This window comes from Mirounga angustirostris, unplaced genomic scaffold (assembly GCF_029215605.1).
Source record: "Mirounga angustirostris isolate CCGP_5_RB_7025 unplaced genomic scaffold, mMirAng1.0.hap1 SCAF_9, whole genome shotgun sequence".
Taxonomy (NCBI): Eukaryota; Metazoa; Chordata; class Mammalia; order Carnivora; family Phocidae; genus Mirounga; species Mirounga angustirostris.
In genome coordinates, this window is record NW_026991717.1 from 116,903,124 (window position 1) to 116,926,336 (window position 23,213).

At 38.5% G+C, this 23,213-nt stretch overlaps 1 protein-coding gene and 1 pseudogene across 1 annotated transcript in view; one reads left to right on the forward strand and one right to left on the reverse strand.

Annotated features, from left to right (window-relative positions):
• The window catches only part of BBOF1 (basal body orientation factor 1), a 40,812-nt gene that overhangs the window by 12,068 nt on the left and 5,531 nt on the right, over positions 1-23,213 (forward strand). Inside the window, exons 3-11 of the mRNA XM_064571348.1 lie at positions 262-327; positions 2,899-3,042; positions 10,771-10,851; positions 13,861-13,931; positions 14,702-14,846; positions 15,942-16,435; positions 19,039-19,140; positions 22,308-22,382; positions 22,552-22,666. Of these exons, the coding sequence (XP_064427418.1) occupies positions 262-327; positions 2,899-3,042; positions 10,771-10,851; positions 13,861-13,931; positions 14,702-14,846; positions 15,942-16,435; positions 19,039-19,140; positions 22,308-22,382; positions 22,552-22,666 (1,293 nt within the window). The remainder of the gene's footprint in view (positions 1-261; positions 328-2,898; positions 3,043-10,770; positions 10,852-13,860; positions 13,932-14,701; positions 14,847-15,941; positions 16,436-19,038; positions 19,141-22,307; positions 22,383-22,551; positions 22,667-23,213) is intronic.
• LOC123862007 (protein SGT1 homolog) lies at positions 774-1,774 on the reverse strand (annotated as a pseudogene).

A 23,213-nucleotide genomic window follows, 5' to 3' on the forward strand; every position in this document is an offset into this window, starting at 1 on the left:
GGTAAGTGACTGCCTTCGGCTCAGGTCATGATCCCAGGGTCCTGGGATCGAGTCCCACATCGGGCTCCCCGCTCTGCGGGGAGCCTGCTTCTCAACCTCTCCCACTCCCCCTGCTTGTGTTCCCTCTCTCTCGCTGTGTCTCTCTCTGTCAAATAAATAAATAAAATCTTAAAAAAAACCCAACAAACTAGGTTACTTAAAAAAGGTAAGTTACAGGGCAATTTCTTTACCTTCCTGACTCTGTATTTCCAACTTCTACAGATTGAAAAACTGAAACAGCAATTGAATGAAACAAAGGAAAAAGCCCAAGAGGAGAAGGAAAAATTGGTGAGTATCTAGGTACACTAATACTTTTACTTACTGGGTGGTCAGGTTTCTGGCAAGCTCAGATATTTAAGACACAATAAGAGTAAGTGAATAGGTCCTCCGAGTAGCTCAGTGACCTTAAAGCTCACACACTTGATTGTACAGAAGCTCAAAAATAACATAAAATTATGTTATTGTAGAAAATGATCTGGTAGTAGTGGTACTACTGAGTTTGTCATTCTTTCTATGGCTTTTCAGTGGACAGAGGTAGGAAATACATATTTTTAAAAGATTATATAATGAGTCCATACCAATATTTTCAATTCAGATGCAGGAGTACAGGGTTTATTACTTGATCTGAGTCTCCTTTATCCCTCACCAAAGGTCCTGCTTTTTGTTGTTGTTGTTGTTGTTTTGCAATACAGTGATAGCAAATTAATTTATTTAGTACTTTTAGAGGATTGATTTCAACTTTTGCCTACATCAGACCAGTTGATATTCAAAACTGCACCACCAGACTCTAAATGATTTGATCATGGCATGTTTCACATCATCAAAACCATCTGAATAGATCTGCTGAAATAATTTGTTTAAAGCTGCGTCTCCCTCCAACTTCTCATTTTTTCTTCTTTGATTTCACTGACCAATTTATCCCAATTTCTTACATAATGAGATGATGATGGATATAATTTCCTATGTCTGCTATGAACTGTTTTGGTTTAGGCACATCTCCTTGCCCCTTTAGTTTTTCCCATCTCACAGCCTCTGTCTTGATTTCATTTTAATTTTAATTTTTGTTGAAAGTACTTTAAATGTGCTCTGTTCTGGTATTATAGGATGAAGAAGTCTCAGTTTCAAATTGTAATCCTTTCCAGAAGGAAGTTTCACCAAAGCAGACAGCTCTTTTTCTGAAAATTCCACATTTACATTATTCTTCTGAACATTCTTGATTTGAACATTCCTTGATTTGAACATTCCATACATCACAAGTGTAATGATTACTTGAGATTGTGTTTGATACCAGTCATACTTGATTTTTGACTGATGAGTCCTCTGGGATGCAGACACCTCAGATTGTGATCCATTCTGAGATTCTTGACACCTTTTAATCCAGACAGTGAAATCAGGACCTGCACTCTCTAATTCCTGTCTTCCTAGAAAAGCTTCTAGAGCAGCAGCATAGTTTTTTTTTTTCATGGTATTCACATATCCCTTTTCTCAGCATAGCAGTGGAATTATTTAGATTAAGTTCAAGAGATTTCTTTGCATCAGCAACAGCATCACAGTAATTCCCAAGAAGTACGTGACAATAAGCTCTTTGACAATAATACTGTGCATCATCTGGTTTCTGTTCCAAAGCCTTAGTCAGCTTCTCTAATGCTGCCTGGGGGTCCTCATCCATCAGAGGACCTGATAAGCTCCAGGAAAACTTCTGGGCTGTTGTAGGTCCTACTGCAGCTGCTGCCATCCCTAATAATTGCTGTTGCAGTTAGAGCTGCCACCCCTGAGGTTACGAGCTGCCCCACTGCCCAAGGGGGAACTTCTCCAAAAATCCTGTTCTTAATGATATTGGTATAATCGAGTAGTTGCTTCAAACCTCAATACGTCAACAGTCACAATACCAATATTACCACTAACATAGATTAGTGGAAACAGATTTAAGATTTTAGGGGGCACTTTTCCCCCTTAGGATATATACCAATAGGGATCTATGATCAAATACTTTACCATTTGAAAGAATTCCTGTGAGGTTATGCCACCAACTGAAGAACACATTTTGCTTTTGATTTTTAGAAGTGCTTTTAAAAAAATTGTGCATATAAATTATGTAATTATATAATTAGGTAAAATATTTATGTGGCTCCAAAGTCAAGTCTATCAAACATGTTGTATTCTGAGAAATCTAACTCCTATCCATGTCTTCACAATGTGCCAGTGTACATTGTATCGTCAAAATTGATTTTTGTCAACATGATAGGTGAGTATTCCAGTGTATTTTAATTTGCATTTCTCTTTAATGAGCTACATTGAACATTTTCTCATGTTTGAGGGTCATTTGCATTTCCTTTTGTTATTTCATTCATTTTAAAAATTGTGTTATTGGCCCTTTCTTCCTCCACTTCCTCCTCCCTTTTTTTCTCGTCTCTCCTTTTCTTCCTTTTCTACTCTTCCTCCTCATCCTCAGCCTTCTCTTCCTCCCTCTCCCTTCCTTCCTCTTTTTTCCCAACTTCTCCTTCTTTCTTGATTTATTAGAGCTACCGGCCCTTCCTTTATCTCTTAGTTCACTAATTTTAATTTAGGGTTAGGGATGTTATTTGTCTTTCTTACAAATTAAAATTTTGTTTAGTCTTCTCATACCTCTTTTTAATAATTACATTTTCTGTATAAGATCAGCTCATTTGAGAATTTTTTTCTTATTCAAGGCACTTGGTATCTTCTAACAAAAAGTAAAACTTCTAACAAAAAGCAAAAATAAAAAGGGAACATTTCTTCAAATAAGATAGACAAATAGCTTAAGGCTTCAAAGGGAACACAACTCTGTGGGGCTTTTGTTCTTTTTCCTAACTCATTTACCTGTTTCTTTGCATACAGGAACAAAAGTATACTGTGCAAATAAATGAGCTGGAGGGACAGTTCCATCAAAAAGCTAGAGAAATTGGCATGATTCAGACAGAGCTGAAATCAATAAAACAATTCCAGAGGAGAAAAATCCAAGTGGAGAAAGAATTAAATGATGTAAGTTTCTTTCTTTCTTTAAATAAAGGTGAGTAGAATTAACTACAAGCATACCTCGGAAATATTGCAGGTTCAGTTCCAGAGTGCCACAATCAGGTGACTATCATAGTACTATACTTAATGTGTGCAAAAGCCTTCATAGACATTTATTCCTGTGAGATGGTAAAGGACTCCCTTGACATTTCAGAGGGTATTTGAGAGAAAGCGGAAGATATAATGAGTGTGGCACTGGGTGCAAGTCTTATTTCTAAGACTTTCCTAAGCATTGATTTTTTTGTGACTTCACCAAATCTTAGCCAACACACCCTTCCACATTTATCAGCAACTAAACCTTTGGAGTGACTTCAATAAGAAACAAATTACAGGGGCACCTGAGTGGCTCAGTTGGTTAAGCCTTTGCCTTCAGCTCAGGTCATGATCCCAGGATCTAGGATCAAGCCCCAAGCTGGGCTCCCTCCTCAGTGGGGAGTCTGCTTCTCCCTCTCCCTGCTGCTTATACTCTTTCTCTCTCTCAAATAAATAAACAAAATCTTAAAAAACAAACAAACAAACAAACAAATTACAGTTCTTGGGAAACATTAGGGGCAAAGTAGCAAAGTCCTAAAGAAAAATAGGGTTAGACTGATGAAGGATGATTTTAGAACATTTTAGAAGGTTCTCTGGTTAAGGGTGGGCAGGGTGAGGAAAACTGCGTACTTTCAGAAAGTTTCTCTGACCTTGCTATGCTTTTTCTCTTACTTTCCATCCCCTCAGCTCAGAATATAGTTTTATTGCATTAGTAATAATGTAATAAATGGCACATTTATGCAGGGGATAGTAGCTTAAATCAGCTTTGTGACTTCAGGCAAGTTACTTAACCTTTCTATATCTTGGTTGCCTGATCTGTAAAATAGGATAATAAGGGTTACTCATAGACTCGTAGGGTTACTGTAAAGGCTACATGAGTTCATATATTTAAAGTGCTTAAAGTAGTGCATATCATATAAGTGAAAATTATATTTATAGTGGCATGTAGCTCTTTGAGGACAAAAGTCCTGATTTGTAGCATTTGCTGATTTCCTTGGTATAAATACTTGTATTATGGCCAATTTCAAGCTACAAACACTTTAACAACATGTTAGCAAAATTCCTGGTATGAGCCCGCTCTAACATGCAACTGAACATTGCTGCTATTACTAGTAATAATAAGAGTATTACCACCTAAGATAACCGTATTTCATGTAGTGGAGGGGCTAAAAGTTGATGCTCTGAAGTCAGGCTGCTAGAGTATACTGTTTTTACTACTTGGGTATCTTGTTAAATTTCCTCATCTAAAACATGGAGGTGAGAATAATGGTACCAACTTTAAAGGGTCATTGTGAAGACTAAATGAAATAATCTGTTTTAAATGCATAGCACTGTGTGGTAAATATTACCTGTTGTTGCTGATCCTGCTGCATTATTACTACTGCTAAAATTATGATTTTAGCCATGAGTATTATTTAAGGCCCTTCCACCGTCACTTTTAGTGCCTCTCACTCTTGGGCATGGTGTTCTCCAAGCATGCAATGCCTCTCAAGCCCTCCTTGGGCTACCCAGAGCCCTGTTTAACAAGAACAAGCTTTGATGGGAAACCAGAGTTCCTGCATCCTATTTCTGTTTACCTTTTAGCTGATCACCAAATCCAAAGAGTATATGCGAAATGAATAAGTCAGATAAGACAATGTAGTGTTTGAAATTATGGACTTCATGTCCTGGTTCTGCAGCTGATAGCTGTATGGCTTTGGATAGTCTGTTAACTTCTCTTGAGTCTCAGGTTCTTCACCTGTAAAATGTAGCTGTAATATCACCTGCCTCCTCTTAGAGATGTTGTGTGGGTTTAATAATGTAATGTGTGTAAAATACTTAGCACACTCATTCCTATTAATCCCTGGTAAAAGTAGTAGCATAGTAGTTATTGATGTTTGCTTGCTTTAATTATATAGCTTTAAAAATCTTAGTAGAGGGATGCCTGGGTGGCTGAGTTGGTTAAGAGTCTGCCTTCAGCTCAGGTCATGATCCCAGAGTCCTGGGATTGAATCCCGCATCAGGCTCCCTGCTCAGAGGGGAGCCTGCTTCTCCCTCTAAATGCTGCTCCCCCTGCTTGTGGGCTCTCTCTCTCTCTGACAAATAAATAAAATCTTAAATAAATAAAAATCTTAGTAGAGTACTCTTAAAAGCTCTAATTAAAGGGATGACTTGGCACATTTCAGGCAAGGTAGGAAAGGGGAAGACACTTTCTTAGACTGGAGGAATGTGGAGGAATGTGTTTTAACTCTATCGTAATTGCGAAGTTATCCCAAAACCTTCCCGGTAGGCTTTGTTTATGAACCTGATAACTTGTTGCTTTACAACTGGTCTTATAACTGTTTTATTTTATTTTTATTTTTATTTATTTATTATGTTATGTTATGTTAGTCACTGTACAGTACATCATTAGTTGTTGTTTTTTTTTAAAGATTTTTTATTTATTTATTTGACACACAGAGAGATAGAGAACACAAGCAGGTAGAGCAGCAGACAGAGGGAGAGGGAGAAGCAGGCTCCCTGCTGAGCAGGGAGTCCGATGTGGGACTTGACCCCAGGACCCTGGAATCATGACCTGAGCCGAAGGCAGACGCTCAACCGACTGAGCCACCCAGGCATCCCCATCATTAGTTTTTGATGTAGTGTTCCATGATTCATTATTTGCATATAACTGTTGCTTTAAAATTGTTCTTAATTTTTTAGGGATGCCTGGGTGGCGCAGTCAGTTGGGCATCTGCCTTCGGTTCAGGTCATGATCCTGGAGTCCTGGGATCGAGTCCTGCATTGGGCTCCCTGCTCAGCAGGGAGTCTGTTTCTCCCTCTGACCCTCCCCCCTCTCATGTGCTCTCTCTCTCTCTCATTCTCTCTTTCAAATAAATAAATAAATAAATCTTAAAAAAAAAAAAAGAAACTTGAGGGTGTTATATTAAGTGAAATAAATCAGAAAGATAATAATAATAAAACTTGGTTAATGAGTGATATAAGGCAACCATCTATGATGGTTGTTATCACTTATATGTAGAATCCAGAAAGAGCTGAACTCAGAGAAACAGTAGATTAGAGGTTACCACAGCTGGCAGGGAGGGGGATATGAGGAGATACTGGTCAAAGGATACAAACTTCCAGTTCTAAGATTGACAAGTTCTGGGGAATCTAATGTATAGCATGGTGATTAGAGCTAATAATCTTGTATTATATACTTGAAAGTTGCTAAGAAAGTAGATCTTAAGTGTTTTTACCACAAAAAAGAAATGACAACTATGTGACAGTATGGAGGGGTTAGCTAATGCTATGGTGGTAATCATTTTGCAATATATAAGTGTGTCAGATCAACACATTGTACACCTTAGATTTATACAATGTTATATGTCAATTTACCTCATAAAGCTGGAAAAAAGACAAAAAATAAAAAGATTATTAGCAAAAAAAGTAATAATTTTCTTTGTGTGTTTTCACAGCATTTTGTATCTCTTTTATACACTTTAGCCCATTCTACCTTGACATATTTATCATTTGTCTTATCTCCCCTGCTAGATTACAATCTTTGAGGCATGAACAGTGTTGTTCCTTTGTATTCATTGAAATACAAGATACACAGTAATGCTCAATGAATCTTTGTTAAATGCTGAGTAGGTCTTTTCATTAAAAATGTAATTGCAGGAATATCAAGTTTCTACTAACTAGATGGGAGGAATCCTTTCATAATGTATATGTATATCAAATCATCATAATATACACGTGAAATACTTTACTGTTAATAATTCCTCAAAAAAGCTTAAAATTTTTCTAAAAGGAATATCAAAAAAATTTTTATACGAAAATGCTAAAGACTGAATCAAGTTAAGATCTGTAACTTTTTAGGTACTCTCAAAATAGCTATCGGAAGTATAGGTATACATTCTGAATCAAAGTGAATTAACTAGTGCATATTCTTGTGGGCCGCAGTATGATTTCTTAAGAACAATATTGCCACCTAATGGAGAAATAGATTTCAGACTTTTCAAAAAGGGCCATGGGCCAGGAAGACTTAAAATTCAAAGGCAAAAGATACTGGCTTATGGGAAAAATAAGGTGGTTCTCTGGAATCCCAAATATGGAAGAATTAAGGCAGGTGTAGGGACCCATGAACTTAAAATGGGAAGAGGGTGTATACATAAAGGAAGAAAATTAATTAAAGTGTGTGTATAGAATTCACTATACAAATTAAAAGAGGCTAATTAAATTTAGATGATCACAAGGTATTCAAAGCATGAATTTTAAAGAAAAAATGATATCTATGTGATTAACAGAAGGAGCATACATTGGTAGGTTGCAGTTATTATTTTTAATAATTTGTTTTAGTTTTTCTTCTTTTGACAAAGTGATAATACCCATTTCAGCAAATCTAGCTGATAAAAAAGAAAATTAAAAGCTCTCCCTGACAATTATACTACCTAGAGATAACTGGTAAATATTTTGGTATATTTTCTTTCCATTTTTCTTTTCTTTTTTTTTTTTAAGATTTTATTTATTTATTTGACAGAGAGAGATACAGCGAGAGAGGGAACACAAGCAGGGGGAGTGGGAGAGGGAGAAGCAGGCTTCCCACCGAGCAGGGAGCCCGATGCGGGGCTCGATCCCAGGACTCTGGGATCATGACCTGAGCCGAAGGCAGACGCTTAACGACTGAGCCACCCAGGCGCCCCTCTTTCCATTTTTCTTCCTCTATGTAGAAACATTTAAAAATAATGTGGTATTTTTTTAAATGAGGTCATTATGTACAAACTGTTAACCTGACCTTTTTACTTTTATTGTGAACATTTTTCAACACCATTACATACTTTTCTATAAAAGCTTTTGACTAGATGCATAGAATTCCACTGGGTAGATGTATCATGATTTTTTAAAAAATATTTTATGTATTTATTTTTTATTTTTTTATTTTTTTAAAGATTTTATTTATTTATTTGAGAGAGAGAGAATGAGAGACAGAGAGCAGGAGAGGGAGGAGGGTCAGAGGGAGAAGCAGACTCCCTGCTGAGCAGAGAGCCCGATGTGGGACTCGATCCTGGGACTCCAGGATCATGACCTGAGCCGAAGGCAGTCGCTTAACCAACTGAGCCACCCAGGCGCCCTATTTATTTATTTATTGAGAGAGAGAGAGAGAGAGGAGGGTGAGGAGCAGAGGAAGAGGGAGAGGAGAGAATCTCAAGCAAACTCCATGCTCAGCGCAGAGCCCGACACAGGGCTTGACCCCATGACCCTGAGATCATGACCTGAGCCAAAATCAAGAGTCCAAAGCTCAACCAACTGAGCCATACAGGCACCCCAATGTATCATGATTTATTAATTGGTCCCTTCTTGTTGGACATCTGAACTGTTCTCTTTTTTCTTTTTTAAAGAATATGTAACAATCTTTTTTTTTTTTTTAAAGATTTTATTTATTTGAGAGAGAGAGAACATGAGCAGTGGGGAGGGGCAAAGGGAGAGGGAGAAGCAGACTCCCCACTGAGCAGGGATCCTGATGTGGGACTCGATGCGGGACTCGATCCCAGGACCCTGAGACCATGACGTGAGCTGAAGGCAGATGCTTAACTAACTGAGCCACTCAGGTGCCCCTGGACTTCTTTCTAATTTTCCACTATTATATACCATGATGAACATCTAGTAACTATTTTTCTACATCTGTAATTAGCATTTAGGGTAACTTCTTAGAGATGGAATTTTTTTTTTTAAGATTTTATTTATTTATTTGTCAGAGAGAGAGAGGCAGGCAGAGGCAGATGCAGGCTCCCTGCTGAGCAAGGAGCCTGATGCGGGACTTGATTCCAGGACCCTGGGATCATGACCTGAGCCGAAGGCAGACACTTAACCAACTGAGCCACCCAGGCATCCCAATTAGAGGTGGAATTTATAGGTTAAAGAACATAAACTTTTAAAGGCTTTTGATAGGCATTACCTAATTATCTTTTGAAAGATTTGTGAATTTATGGATTTTTGAGGGAGTCCAATGGCATATGAAAGGTCCATCGCTGCACATGCTAAGATTAAGATTAGATAGACATTTCCATAAACTTGTATATTGACATTAATTTTCAGTCTTTAACGATGTAAGAGGCCATTTTTTAAAAAGTTGTATGAGAAATATAGGGAGAAAGAACATCTGAAAGAGATCTTATAAAATGGAGATTTAATACAATTAGGACAGGAAAATTGTTAAGTATAAGGGAGGATGATAGTAGATATAATAATAACTAGGTTTTATATTAAACGGTTACTATTCTAGGTACTTTACATGTATTGTTTGTTATTTAATCCTTGCCACACCCTATGAGCTAGTTACTATTATTATTCTCTTTTTATTCCTGGGAACCTGAGATTTAGAGAAGTTAAGAGATTAGCCCAGAGTAAAACCGTTGGCAAGTGAGAAAGGTCTGTCTCTTGCGGAAACCCTTCTCTGCTGCCTTTTTTACGGCATGAAGATTAGATTGAGTATGCTATTACAGCCTGACCGATTGCCAGGAAATGTAGACTATAGAATCATAGCTTTAAATTAGTTTACCTTTTGGGCGCCTGGGTGGCTCAGTTGGTTAAGCAACTGCCTTTGGCTCAGGTCATGATCCTGGAGTCCCTGGATGGAGTCCCGCATCGGGCTCCCTGCTCGGCAGGGAGTCTGCTTCTCCCTCTGACCCTCCCCCCTCTCATGTGCTCTCTCTCTCTCTCATTCTCTCTGTCTCAAATAAATAGATAAAATCTTTAAAAAATAAAAAATAAATTAGTTTACCTTTCTTTGCCTAGAAGAGTTTTATGTCCTTTTTATTCCATGTAAAATGTTTTGAGGACAGAAGGATCCATCTGTGGGAATCATAGAGAGATGTGTTTTAGATTAATACTAAGAAGAATTTTCTAAAAATGGGAACTATGAAATACTAGTCTAATGAATTAATGAAGTTTGAATTAGTGATACTTCTGTGTAGCTATTTTTCTCATAGAAGGAATCCTGTATCAAGTAGGAAATTGTATTTACTGTGACTCTTAAGATCCCTTTCTATTTTAAAATATTATTTTTTTAAAGTTTATTTATTTAAGTAATCTTTGCACCCAACATGGGCTTGAACTCATGACCCCAAGATCGAGAGTTGCATGCTCCTCCAACTGGGCTAGCCAGGTGCCCCAATTCTAAAATATTATGATTCTATGAGTCCACATGATATTTGAAAAATATGATTATGAGAACAACTTGTCCTGGGAACTATTGTTCATGAACAGCTTTTTTAAAAATTCAATACTGATCTTGTAAGTCTGTAGATTGGTTGGAAAGCTAGTACTCACGGGCAGGGACATGGAATTTTTCTGTGTTCAGGATTAAGAAATAATGTATAACAGGGCGCCTGGGTGGCTCAGTTGGTTAAGTGACTGCCTTCGGCTCAGGTCATAATCCTGGAGTCCCTGGATCGAGTCCCACATAGAGTCCCACATCGAGTCCCAGATCGGGCTCCCTGCTCAGCAGGGAGTCTGCTTCTCCCTCTGACCCTCCTCCCTCTCATGCTCTCATTCCCTCTCTCACAAATAAATAAAATCTTAAAAAAAAAAAAAAGAAATAATGTATAACAGAAAATGTTTCTTTATTGAGAATTTTCCAGGAATGTGCCTCAATCACCCCTATTTCCTATTGATCTTTTGTTGTTGTTGTTTTAATTACAGTTGAAGGAGAATTTAAGGAACACAGAGCGGAAACATCAGGAGACTCTTAGAAGATTGGAGGGCAAGTTTTTTGAAGAAAAGGTACGACATTTTAGAGTTAATTAAGAAATATTTTGTTTTTAAAAAAAGAAATATTTTGTTTACTAGAACGATATAAGTGTCTATATGCATATCAACCTTTCCTTTGGATCTTATTAGAGGAGGGTTTATCAAATCACAGCAGAAAAAAGAAAAAACAGAGAAAACAAAACTTGTTCAAGGTATCTCAATGTTTAGTCCTTTTTCCCCCTCCTAGAGATTTTTTTTTTTAAGATTTTTAAAAAAATTTATTTATTTGACACAGAGAGAGAGAGAGAGAGAGAGCACAAGCAGGGGGAGTAGCAGGCAGAGGGAGAGGGAGAAGCAGGCTCCCCGCTGAGCAAGGAGCCCAACACGGGGGCTTGATCCCAAGACCCCGGGATTGTGACCTGAGCCGAAGTCAGACACTTAACCGACTGAGCCACTCAAGCACACCTCTTTTTTTTTTTTTTTTTTAAGATTTTATTTATTTATTTTTGAGAGAGAGAGAGGACAAACATGAGCAGGGGGAGGGGGAGAGGAAGGGGAATGGGCAGAGGCAGAGAGAGAAGCAAACTCCCCACTGAGCAGGGAGCCCAATGTGGGACTCAGTCCCAGGACCCTGGGATCATGACCTGAGCCAAAGGCAGATGCTTAACGGACTGAACCACCCAGGTGCCCCTAGTTAGAGATTCTTGAAATCCTCCAGAGGGATTGTCATCTTACCAAGGTTTCAGGACACACCCGCCTCAGCTTGGTGTTCCCCTGGTGGAGGAAGAGCGGCATGTACCACATTATATGGGGGGGGGGGGGAGGGGATGGGAGCCGTCACTCTGGTACTCATGAAGGTATTTCCCTAGTCAAGCCAAGCTAAACTAAGGATGTTAATAAAAGGGGGCTCAAAAATGTTCCTTAGCATATCACAAACTTCCATGTTTCTCCAATTAACATTGGATGTCTCCAATGTTAATTCTCCAGATTGTGGGAAGTGCATTGGAACACTTCTCTTCTGCACAATCTTTTCAGAGGACCCATGGTTTTTCTTTAATTCTTCTAATTTCTCATTCTTAGGAAGAATTGAACAGATTTTTTTCAGAAATTGGTAGGGACGTAGCAGGTTGAGGGTGGGGCAAATAAGTACTCACATCAGGTTTAGATAAAGGATTTGCTTCAAAAAGTGGCTCTGGATTTCCAGTTTATGTAGTGAATAACCTAGGAGTGGGGCAGGACCCGCATCTTGGTGCTTTCCCCCTGAGCACTTCCTGGCACTGTTAGGAATGGGAGTCCTCAGGAATGGGCTGCTCTCAATTGCCCTTTTCTTCTATCCCACCCTAAGCTTGATCTCTTCCTTGCTAACTGTATTATTCTACAAACAAAGGTTAGGAGTGCTTGGTCCGTTTATAGAATACCTGACTGACAGTGCTTATATAAATAGGATTTTTCTGTCTGGAAGTAGGTGGCTGCTGGCCTTTCCTTCATAGTTGCAAGATGGTTAATGCAGCTCTAAGATTTGTCTGTGTTTAAGGCCAGAAGAAGGGAGGCTCCAGCTGTGCCTGTCCTTTTTGACCTGCAAACCATAAAAGCTTTCCCAGAAGCTCTTAGCAGATTTCTTCTTACATCTATCTCATTGGCCAGAACCATGTTATATTGGATGCTGGGAAAGTGTATTGTTTTTCTAGATCCGAGTGGAAGCTAGGAAGGAAAAGGGAGGATGGGAATGAGTGTTGGAATGGCCAGCCTCAGCAGTAGCCATCTCACCATGTTAGGGACAAACTCCCTGGTTAGGTATGAACTCCTGCGCTGGTGTGAACCCCAGTGCTGCTGGCTTATGGCAGTGGGCTTTCCAGTAAGCCTGTTTATTCATCTCATACCGTAGCATGCTCCACCTGGTTATCCTTTCTGTTCCTTGAACCACCAAGCCCTTTCCCAATGGCATATTTTTGTACTTTGCTGTTCCTTTCTAGAATGTTCTTCCTCCAGCTCTGGCTCTTCTCATTCTTTTTTAAAGATTTTTATTTATTTATTTATTTGACAGAGAGAGACAGTGAGAGAGGGAACACAGGCAGGGGGAGGGAACACAAGCAGGGGGGAATGGGAGAGGGCGAGGGAGAAGCAGGCTTCCCGCTTAGCAGAGAGCCTGATGTGAGGCTGGATTCCAGGACTCCAGATCATGACCTGAGCTGAAGGCAGACACTTAACAACCGAGCCACCCAGGCTCCCCTGGCTCTTCTCATTCTTCAGAGATCAAATGTCATTTCCTCAGAGATAGATTCCCTAAACCCCAATCTAAAAGAATCTCCCTCAATTACTGTGTCATTACTTTGCTTACTACATTGACAGCATTTATCACAGTCCATTAATTCTCTTACTTGTCACATTGCCTGCTATAAATGTCTGCTCTGCCATTTACTAGCTATCTAACTCTGCGCAAGTCACTAACCTCTCCTTCCCTCCATTTCCTCAGTCCTTGTTTTGGGGGATAATAATATCTGATTCTTAGGGTTGTTGTGAGAAGTAAATAATAAATATAAAGCTCTTAGAACCAGGCCTGGCACATAGTAAATGCTCAATGCATTTTAATTATTATTGTTGCTTGGATCTCACCTAGAATATAAGGTGAGACTTTATCTGTTTTTTCACCACAGAATCTCCAGCATCTAAAAATCTGGGACAATATTAGTGCTCAATAGGAGTGTGTTGCATAAGTAAATAAATGACTCTTGCCACTTTGTATTTAGCAGAAATTTCTCCCAGCTCTGGGAGAAATACTTTCCAATACTGATGTAGATTTTTTTTTTTTTTTGGTATTTTCATGTCATGTTCCTTCTTTAATGGGGAGACCTGGAGGTACCCTGAGGTTCCCGTGTTCACACTCTCCTCTTTGCTAGCTCCTCCACCAGTACTTGGAGCTCTTCACATCGGGTCATGTGACAGGAGTATTTTATTTGACATTATGAAATCAATACTTCACTTTTTGATGTGTAAATTTGTTAGAAATATAACTGTATTAAAATAGCCTCTTTTCTTTTTTAGCACCGATTAGAACAAGAGGCTGAAAAGAAGATAATAATGCTGGCAGAGAGAGCTCACCATGAAGCTGTTGTGTAAGAGACTCTTGTCTCCTTTTCCTTTCTCATAGCCTCTCTGACCTCTTTGCTGGTGTTTTGTTGTTATGTTGTCTTACCCCTTCTCTCCCGGTTTGCTTTCTTCAAATATTTTTGTTTACTTTCCCTCACTGTTTCTTTCTCTGTGTCCTGGCTCCTTTCCCACCCACCCTTTCTGTACCAGGGTGGTGTAGAGGAAGGAACCCCAGCTTTCAATTTAGACTTTGGTTCCCAACATGTATACTTACTGACTGACTGACTGTCAGAAGATTTCCTAAAGTTTTTGAAATTAAATTTCTTCATCTAAAAATGCAGATAATCATAGCAACTGTACAGAGTTGTCATGAGGTATGTTAGTGACAATAACAATTGTATTGTGTTAATAAATAAACTCCCAAGTCTCAGTGCTTTAGTTCTTGCTCACTTAACAATCCAATATGAGTCTGATAGCTCTACTTGAGTGGTGATTCAGAAACCAGGGCTGCTTCCATCTTGGACTTCTTCACATCCAGTCATATGGACAGGAGAGAGCATGAGAAACTCCTGTCTGCTCTTAACTGCCTTGGACTGGAAGTAACACATAACTTTTCACTTTCCTGTTGATGAGAACTTAGTCACAAGATTCCCACCTAACTGTTGAGTACCCACCATTAACTAAATAAGTGGTGGGCATTATTTTTAATATTGGGGGATAAGGCAATCATTGTTTTAGTTTCATAATATCTAATACTTAGGCCTGTGTTTTGGGATCTTATATCTATCTATTTCAGGCAATTGAACAATGCTGGAAGAGCTGTTTTTAAAGAGAATGTTTATCTCCAGAAAGCTCTCGCATACCATCTGAAGGAAGCTGATGCTCTACAAAAAAACTCCCAGAAGTTGCAAGAGACTCAGACTTTCCTTTTACATCAAAAGGTTCCCACTCCATTTAGACTTCATTTCCTATCTTTCTGCTTTTTGTTTAAGGATTGGGTTGGCAAATATGAAAAATTGAGTATAGTAAGGACAATGGGACCATTGTCCCATTTTTCTTCTGTCTGGGTAATGTACCTTTCTTATCTGAAAGGATTAATTACAAGAATGACATAAGAAGCATTCGACTTGGCTTTATAAAGAATGTATCACATAAATAACTCCTATCCTCTACTACCTTAGAATACTCATTTTACTTTGCTTAGCTTAGAGTCGGTCTCTGAATCACTTCAGAGTAGGTTCAGCTGTAACAGCCCTGACAACAATGGCTTTACCATGTAAGGGTTTATTCGCGCCCCTAAGGGAAGTCTGGAGGTTAGCAATCCAGAGCTAGAATGGTAGCGCCACAAAGCCCGCAGGGCTGTTTCCTTAACTCTAGCAGTGTGTGGCTGACAGCCCCAAAGTCACCTCATGGCCCAAAGCAGCTGCTAAAACTCTAACCATTACTCAGACAGCAGGAAGGAAAAAGGACAAGGAGGAAAAAAAGTATGCCCCTCCCTTTAGAGGTCTTCCTGGAAGTCCTGCACACACTTCTACTTACATTTCATTGACCCAGAACTTAGCCACATGGCTTTACTGAACTGCGAGGGGGACTGAGAATTTTCAGTTGGGCTTCCTGCTTTCCTGAATAAAATTAGAGTTTTATCACTAAGGAGGAAAGGGAAAATGAAAAAAAAAAAAGAAAAGAAAAGAAAAAGAAATAGGCAACTAGCCTATGGCCGATTTCCAGTATATAGTTGTTAATGTGTTACTGTATAGTCTTACTGATTTTGAAATTACCCTTTCCATAGTACAAAATATTTAAACTTTCAGAATTTTAAAGGAAGGACAGTTTCTTATCTAGCAAAAGTAGTGGCCTTCACAAGCCCAGAGAAGAACCCTCAGATGTTTTTTACTCTCCATACACAGAACACCAAATATCACCATCTCAACCTGGCATCAAATTTAAATCTCCTGAAGTAATGAAATTTAGTAAGGAACTTTTAAGTTCTGAAATTGACTAAAAAAACCTCTCACCTCTCTCATCTTTGTTTTTAGGAGATCAATGATCTGTTGGTTAAGGAAAAGATTATGCAACTTACCCAGCAAAGATTGCAAATCCAAACTCTTCAGAAGAAGGTGGTAAACTTGGAGACTGCCCTGAGTTGTATGACCAGAGAGTTTGAGATTGAAGTTTGTAAAATGCAGCAACAGACAATGATAGAGAACAAAGCAGGGCTGGTTGAAATTGACAAGCTGCAGCAACTTCTCCAGATGAAGGACAGAGAACTGAATCGAGTAAAGAAGCTGGCCAAGAACATACTGGATGAGAGAACAGAAGTGGAAAGTTTCTTTTTAGATGCTCTACACCAAGTGAAGCAACAGATCCTATTTAGCAGGAAGCATTATAAACAGGTAGCTCAAGCTGCTTTCAATTTTAAAATGAGAGAGGCATGTGCAGGAAGAACAGAATATCCCAAAATCCGAACGTTTGATGGCAAAGAGCACAGCACCAATAGTGTGAATCAAGATCTTATGGAGGCTGAGAAATGGTACCAATCATGCCTTTAATATTTTATCTTTTGTGCTATTTTTGTGTCCTTTAGAGAAATAAGAACCCTCAGAAGTTCAGTTTGCTAATATCTAAATATTGAATAGATTACTCACTAAGTTATTTGAGGACAGGAACTATCTTACTCATCTTTATAACCCCTATGCTTAGGACAGTGTGTGGGGCTTAGTAGGTATTCTTAGTAGATTCCCTTTCTTCATCACAGAGACTTCTTAAAGAGACTGATCATTTGTTCCATAGAATGTCATTGTAATATCTTTTAATGTGTTCTTTTACTTTCTGTAAACTCATTATAAAGGTTTGATCAGATTCAGTTTAAACATTTTTGATAAGCATACTTTCACAAATATTTTGTAATGTTTCCTTTACTATTCTGAGATGAAATTCATAGGTAATAATATCTAACTAAACATATACTTTAAAAAACCAATATAACAGTTCATAATAATTCTTTATTGTACAGAACTGTCCCATGGATTGGAGGACATCCAATAGTGGGTCCCCATCATTGTATTAACCGAAAGTACCCCCAAGTTTCCAAAATATACTCCAGAGATCTACTGCCACTGTAATAAAGGTAGCAGGATGCTTGAGACAGTTGGAGACTGTATACAATGATTGCTTCCTGTTAGCATTTTTGTTTGTCAGTGCACTCTTAACCCATAAATTATAGTGCATTTTAAAGATTATTCTGAAAAAAGGGTCTTTTTTTTTTTTTCAAAGATTTTATTTATTTATTTGAGAGAGAGAATGAGATAGAGAGAGAAAGCATGAGAGGGGGGAGGGTCAGAGAGAGAGGCAGACTCCCTGATGAGCAGGGAGCCCGACGTGGGACTCGATCCCGGGACTCCAGGATCATGACCTGAGCCGAAGGCAGTCGCTTAACCAACTGAGCCACCCAGGCGCCCTCTTTTTTTTTTTTTTTAAGATTTTATTTATTTGACAGAGCACAAGCAAAGGGAGAGAGAGAGAGGCAGGCTCCCTGCTGAGCAAGGAGCCCGATGTGGGACTCGATCCCAGGACCCTGGGATCATGACCCAGGCCGAAGGCAGCCGCTTAACCGACTGAGCCACCCAGGCGTCCCACTGAAAAAAAAGTCTTATATCCCAGGGCAATTAGGTTCTTCAAAGGCCTTAACTCAAGAAACTTAAAAGGACTCCCTACAACTATGTACTAAACATCTTGTTAACAGTGCTTCCAAATGAGTTTTCTGCTTTTTTTATAATGGACTAATTTGTAGGTTCTTTTAAATTATATAGCTGTTGGGAAGGTTGGACACTGTCAGTGGCTTCTGAAAGACAAGACTCTTCTTCAAATATATCCATACTATGACTTTTAAAAACTTTTTGCCATATTCAGAAGTCTGTTACTTCTATTACCAAGAGGTTCACTGTAATTTCCCTTTTTTAAATTTAATATGTCAAGCAAGTTGAGTCCCTACCATACATAAGGCAGTTTCTTTTATATTTTTGTCTCCAAAGTGTTAAGTTTTCAGAGGGAGGTATATAAAATGATTCTCCACATTGTTATTGCAGAAACTGGGCTCTTCTTCTTCTGTCCTCTGTGTGACATTTTTGCTACTGAACAACTTCTCATCTTAACCTCAGCGTTCTATTGCCTGTACCAGCAGGGCAGAAATGGTGATTAAAATATTACATCATCTGCTTAAGAGGCAGATTGGGGAAGGAAAGTTGAAGTATACGGTGATCATAAGGCAAAACCTAAACTTTTTTTTTTTGAGATTTTTTTTTTTTTATTTGAGAGAGAGAGAGAGAGGGAGGGAGAGAGAGTGAGAGAGAGCACAAGAGGGGGTAGGGTCAGAGGGAGAAGCCCGACGCGGGACTCGATCCTGGGACTCCGGGATCATGACCTGCGCTGAAGGCAGTCGCTTAACCAACTGAGCCACCAGGCGCCCAAAACCTAAACTTTTAAAGAAAACTACCCCAATTGACCTATGTGCAAAAACGTTCCTTCCATTGTACGACATCAGTATTCTCTACGGTGTCAGCCAGCTTTCATAAATAGCAAATAGACTACGAATCCTCTGGGAAAGTGATAGTGTAGATAAAGACCTGCTTGGAAAGCTTAGCTGCAGATTTATTTGGAGTTAAGAAAATAGGCTAGATAAGTTATGTGTTATTTTCTAAATGTACCTCTTATCACTCTGTTTTCACAGCAAAATATCTGATACAAAAAGATGTTAAAAGGAATTTAGCAATAATCTCACCTTGTAAATGTTCTTTGTTGTTGTATTGTTCCTTTTGTATTGCAATGCATGTTATATTACAACTTTCTAATTTGCTTACTGTTTGAGCACAAACCTTTTTCTTATTATAGTTTTTCTTATTTTTATCTTAATGACTACATAACATTTCAGAATGGCTAGCATATTGATATCCTTTTCAACTTCATGATTTTGTAGCGGACACAGTTTGCTTTGTAGTCATTACATTTGGAAGCCTCTTAATATTCATTTATGGTTTGGAAATTTTCTCGTGTTTACATAGTTCATATTTTTTAAAAAGATGAGATGCTTACTTTGGCTATATTTTTGTTTCATTTTTTATCTTTGAAATTATTCAGGACCGATATTCAAGGAAATGTGGATATTGGAGATTTGACCTGGGAGCAGAAGGAGAAAGTCTTGAGATTGCTTTTTGCAAAAATGAATGGTTTTGTTCCTAGGTAACTCCTTATTTCTGTAGTGAAATACCAAATTGTTATCAAACCTAGAAACCATATAGGAACAATGAACTTACTCTCACTTAGGATTAGAGGAATGGAAAAGGACCAAATATCAAGTGGTCATACTGCTTAGCACCTGCCACTCACAGAGATGAAGAATGGGAGATGAATGAATAAGCACAAAAATGAAAGATGAGTCAGAATTAAAGGGGAGAGGAAAGAGACAGCTTAGATGTTGTAGGTAATGCTTGCTGAGAAGGTACAATGTTGCTAAGCTGAATGAATGGTCACCGAAGAGAAGCACAGTAATTGTTAGGATTTTATTGGATTGCAAAGGTAAGTAAATGATTTTAAAGCTGATTATTAATCAAGAGAATGTCTAATACCAAGAAAAAGACTTAGAAAAGAAAACAGAAATCCACAGATATTCCAAGTAATTATTTTTAATGATTCATTTCACTCTCTTTCTCCTCTATGTTTTTTCGGTGACTGTAACACTGGCAGTGAACCATAAAATGGCTAAAATAAATCAACCACTTATTAATTGCTTACATGCTTGGTACTATGTTAGTTACTATGGGCATTCAAAAGAATTAAGAGACATTGCCCTTGATCTCAAAGAGTTTATAATCTAGTTGCCCAAGCAAAACCAAACAGCAAAGAAAAAAGTTAGGTGGCACAATAAAGTATCATCGGAGTTCAGACAGTATGTCAGTGGCCTATAGTAGTCAGGAAGACCGAAAGAGTATGACTCTGCGGGGTGCTTTGCAGGAGAGAGTAGTAGACAGAGTGGGAAGGGTACATCAGTCAGGGGGCTTAATACACAGCCTAAGCAGAAGCCGAGAGGTAGGAATGGAGCTGGGGTGTTTGGGGGACATTGAGGAAACACTTCCCAGCTTGAAGAAATTTGATGGTACCTTAAAAACCATGCAGAAAAACCCAAATCTTATGCCACTGTACATTCTAGAGTAGTGTTAACACACTTTCCTTTTCTGCCTTGAAAGAATACGAGGGCAATAAGCCCTACTCTCACACTGTCTCCCTGGAAGGGTATACAGGCCACTGTTCTCAGAGCTGACCTGAACCTGATGCAGTGACACGTAGGGTGGACCGCTGGACAGAAGTAGAATTGGGAACCTGCAGAAGCTGTCATGCTCCTCTGGACATGTGGTGGTGTGGATATAGGGAGGAATGGAAGCCATCAGAGAAAAGGGACAAACTGAGACACTGAGGAAGGAGAAACCGGACTTGGTGATAAAAGACAAAAGGAATAAAGAAAGCAAAGTGTAAAAGTTTAAGGTGTTTGGCTTAGAAATGCAAGAATGGCGGTATGAAAGGCAAATGAAAAATCTGGAAAGCCAGCGTGAGGGAAATGTTTAAATTTTGTTTAATCTGTCCATGAATTCATGTAGCATATACATATTGGGTACCTACTACTTATTGAGGATAATAGTGTTGAGCAAATAAAGACATCATTCCTAATCTCAGAGAGTTCATAGTCTACGTGGAAGAAAAACATTATTCAAATCATCACACAAATATGAAAGTAGAACTATGACATTGGCTCAAAGGAGTGGTTTATAGCGGTAAGAGAGCCTAGATTAGGGGAATCTGACCTAACAGGAGTTCAGGAAAGTTTCTAAGGAAGTAAAAGCTTGAGCTGACCTCTAAAAGGTAAATAGGAGCAGAGGGTGGGGGAAAAAACATTCTGGGCAGAAAAAATAGCAAGGAGTTTTCAGTTTGAATTGGAGATGATGGCAATATATTGAAGTGAAAAATACTCAAGGCATTTGTAAATAGGGACTGGCGTACAGGTGAGCTTAGGGAGGGAGATTTGAGCATTTTTAGTGAAAACTGGTAGTTGAGTGTAGGAGAGTGTCTGAAGGTTAGAAGAGTAAAGGGCTGAGGCTAGGAATAACCACTAAAATAAACAAGAGGACAACGAAAAGAGCAGAGTTTAAAGAATTATAGGGTAATGGAGAATGGAGGACTTTGAATGGCCTTTCCAAAGTTTTGTTTTTTTGTTTTTTATTAAGAGGTAGAGGCAGAATCCAGACCACAGGTACAGAATGTCTGTCTCATTGTGAGTAAACTTTTCTGTACCCCAAGAAACAACCAGAGTTCTAGTTCCATACTGTGTTGTTTTCAACACTGGAGAAACAAAGGAATTTGAGTAGAAATATTTCACACCAAAGCAATGAACTTAAGTCTGGCCACAATGGAACAAGTCTAAGCCTGTTGGAATCTCATGCCAGAGTTGGATGAAGGGAAAAGATGGGAATAGAATAGTGAAATGTGAGGTGAAGATGAGTTTAATGAGAAAGCTCAAGCCAGAGGGGAGAGGAATTAGATGATGAATGTCAAGGCAAGGACAGTAACTAGAAAGTTTATATGAGTTCAGTTGATTATATGATTGTGACTCTAACAGTATGATATTTTTCTTCGTGCTTAAAACAAAGTCAAGGAGTATAACCAATAAACTGTACTCTTTAGTGCATCAGCAATCACTGTGGCTATAACTCAGGTGCTAATAGTATCCAAAGTGCATTTTTTTTATGCATCATTATTAGACTATTTAATATGGCCATATTTTGAATGGGTTTATCCTGCTTTCATATGTACCTAATTGAGGACCAGTTTTAGGAGTAGAATATGTGTCTTTATCTGCTGGCAAATCAACCTATTATACTTTGTATAATCCTGTTAAGCTCACTTTCTGTTAAAATAGTGAATTAGTGATACGATTATTTCCTGTTCTTAAAACAGACTTTCCAGTGTAAAAGGAGAAATTTCATACGGGGTCTATCTCCATTGGGTAATTTTTCTATGTTCTGAGGTTTTTTTTGTGGGAAGGGAATTTTTCTGGCCATGTTTCTGATCAGTACTCTGGTTCAGTCTTAACCATCACCATTAATAGCTATTATTATGTGTATCATCATCATGATCATCTCCATATTTCCATTGAAGTTCAACATTTCTCAACTTTAAGAGGAAATAAGTTTATATTAACTTGCCTAACATTATGCTGCCTCTATGTATGTGTAAAGCTCAGTTTTGAAAATAAGAAGCTCATCCAACTGAAGCATTTCATTTAGCACTTTAAAAGTGTAGTTGAAATATGGGGCATGAGGAGACACTAACTCATTGTTAACTTTTACCTACCACAGGAAATACAGCCAGCGTTCTAGGCCCCCAATTCCAGACCATGTTATTCCTGATGATGGAGAGATAAAGGAATTTGGGTAAGAGCTCTCTTGACAAAGCAATGACTGTGAGCCTGATCACAACGGTTGTGGGGACATTTTATATGTGCTAGAACTGAGTGGGAGTTACATGACAAGTCTCTTGTTCTGAACCAAGTTCCATGTGTATGTGGTTGCTGACAGGTCTGTCATTTTGTTATTACTACAGGGATGACAGTAAGCTTCAAGATCAAACCTTCATCACTCAGCAAGTACCAATCTCAGACTCTTCTGGTGAAGTGATGATACCCAATATTCAGAAAGGATCACGAGAGTCTGACATAGTAAGGAGTCTGTAATCTAACCAAACAATACACATAGTAACTGATACTTTTCCCCATGCAACTTCTTGTTAAGTCATAGTGCTTTTCTCTACTAGCCAAGAGCTCTCAGGGATCAGTGAAATGAGTAATAACACTAGTATGAGATCGTGGACATTTTTATAACATATCTACACTATGGCAGGCATATTATACTTAATGCAAATGCACATTTGTGCCTCTTTTAGTAAATGTGGAAAACCTTTCACAATTGCCTTGTGAAATATACAGGCTAGCCGAAGTATGTACCATCTTTTATGTGAGAATAAATATAATGACCACATAACTCTTGGCTTTGAACAGAGTTGGGAAGTCTGAGTCCCTACAAGCTAGGGACAAAGGTATTATTAGGAAAGGCATTATTAAAAAATAAAAAAGCCAGGTTTTCTTTTTAGGAGCTTTTTATTTGTAATTTGTTATTTATAATCAATTAGCACAACATAGGATCTCAGAAATTTCAAATGAGGCCACATCAGAGCAAAAAGAAAATAAAACACTAAATTTTTAAGCT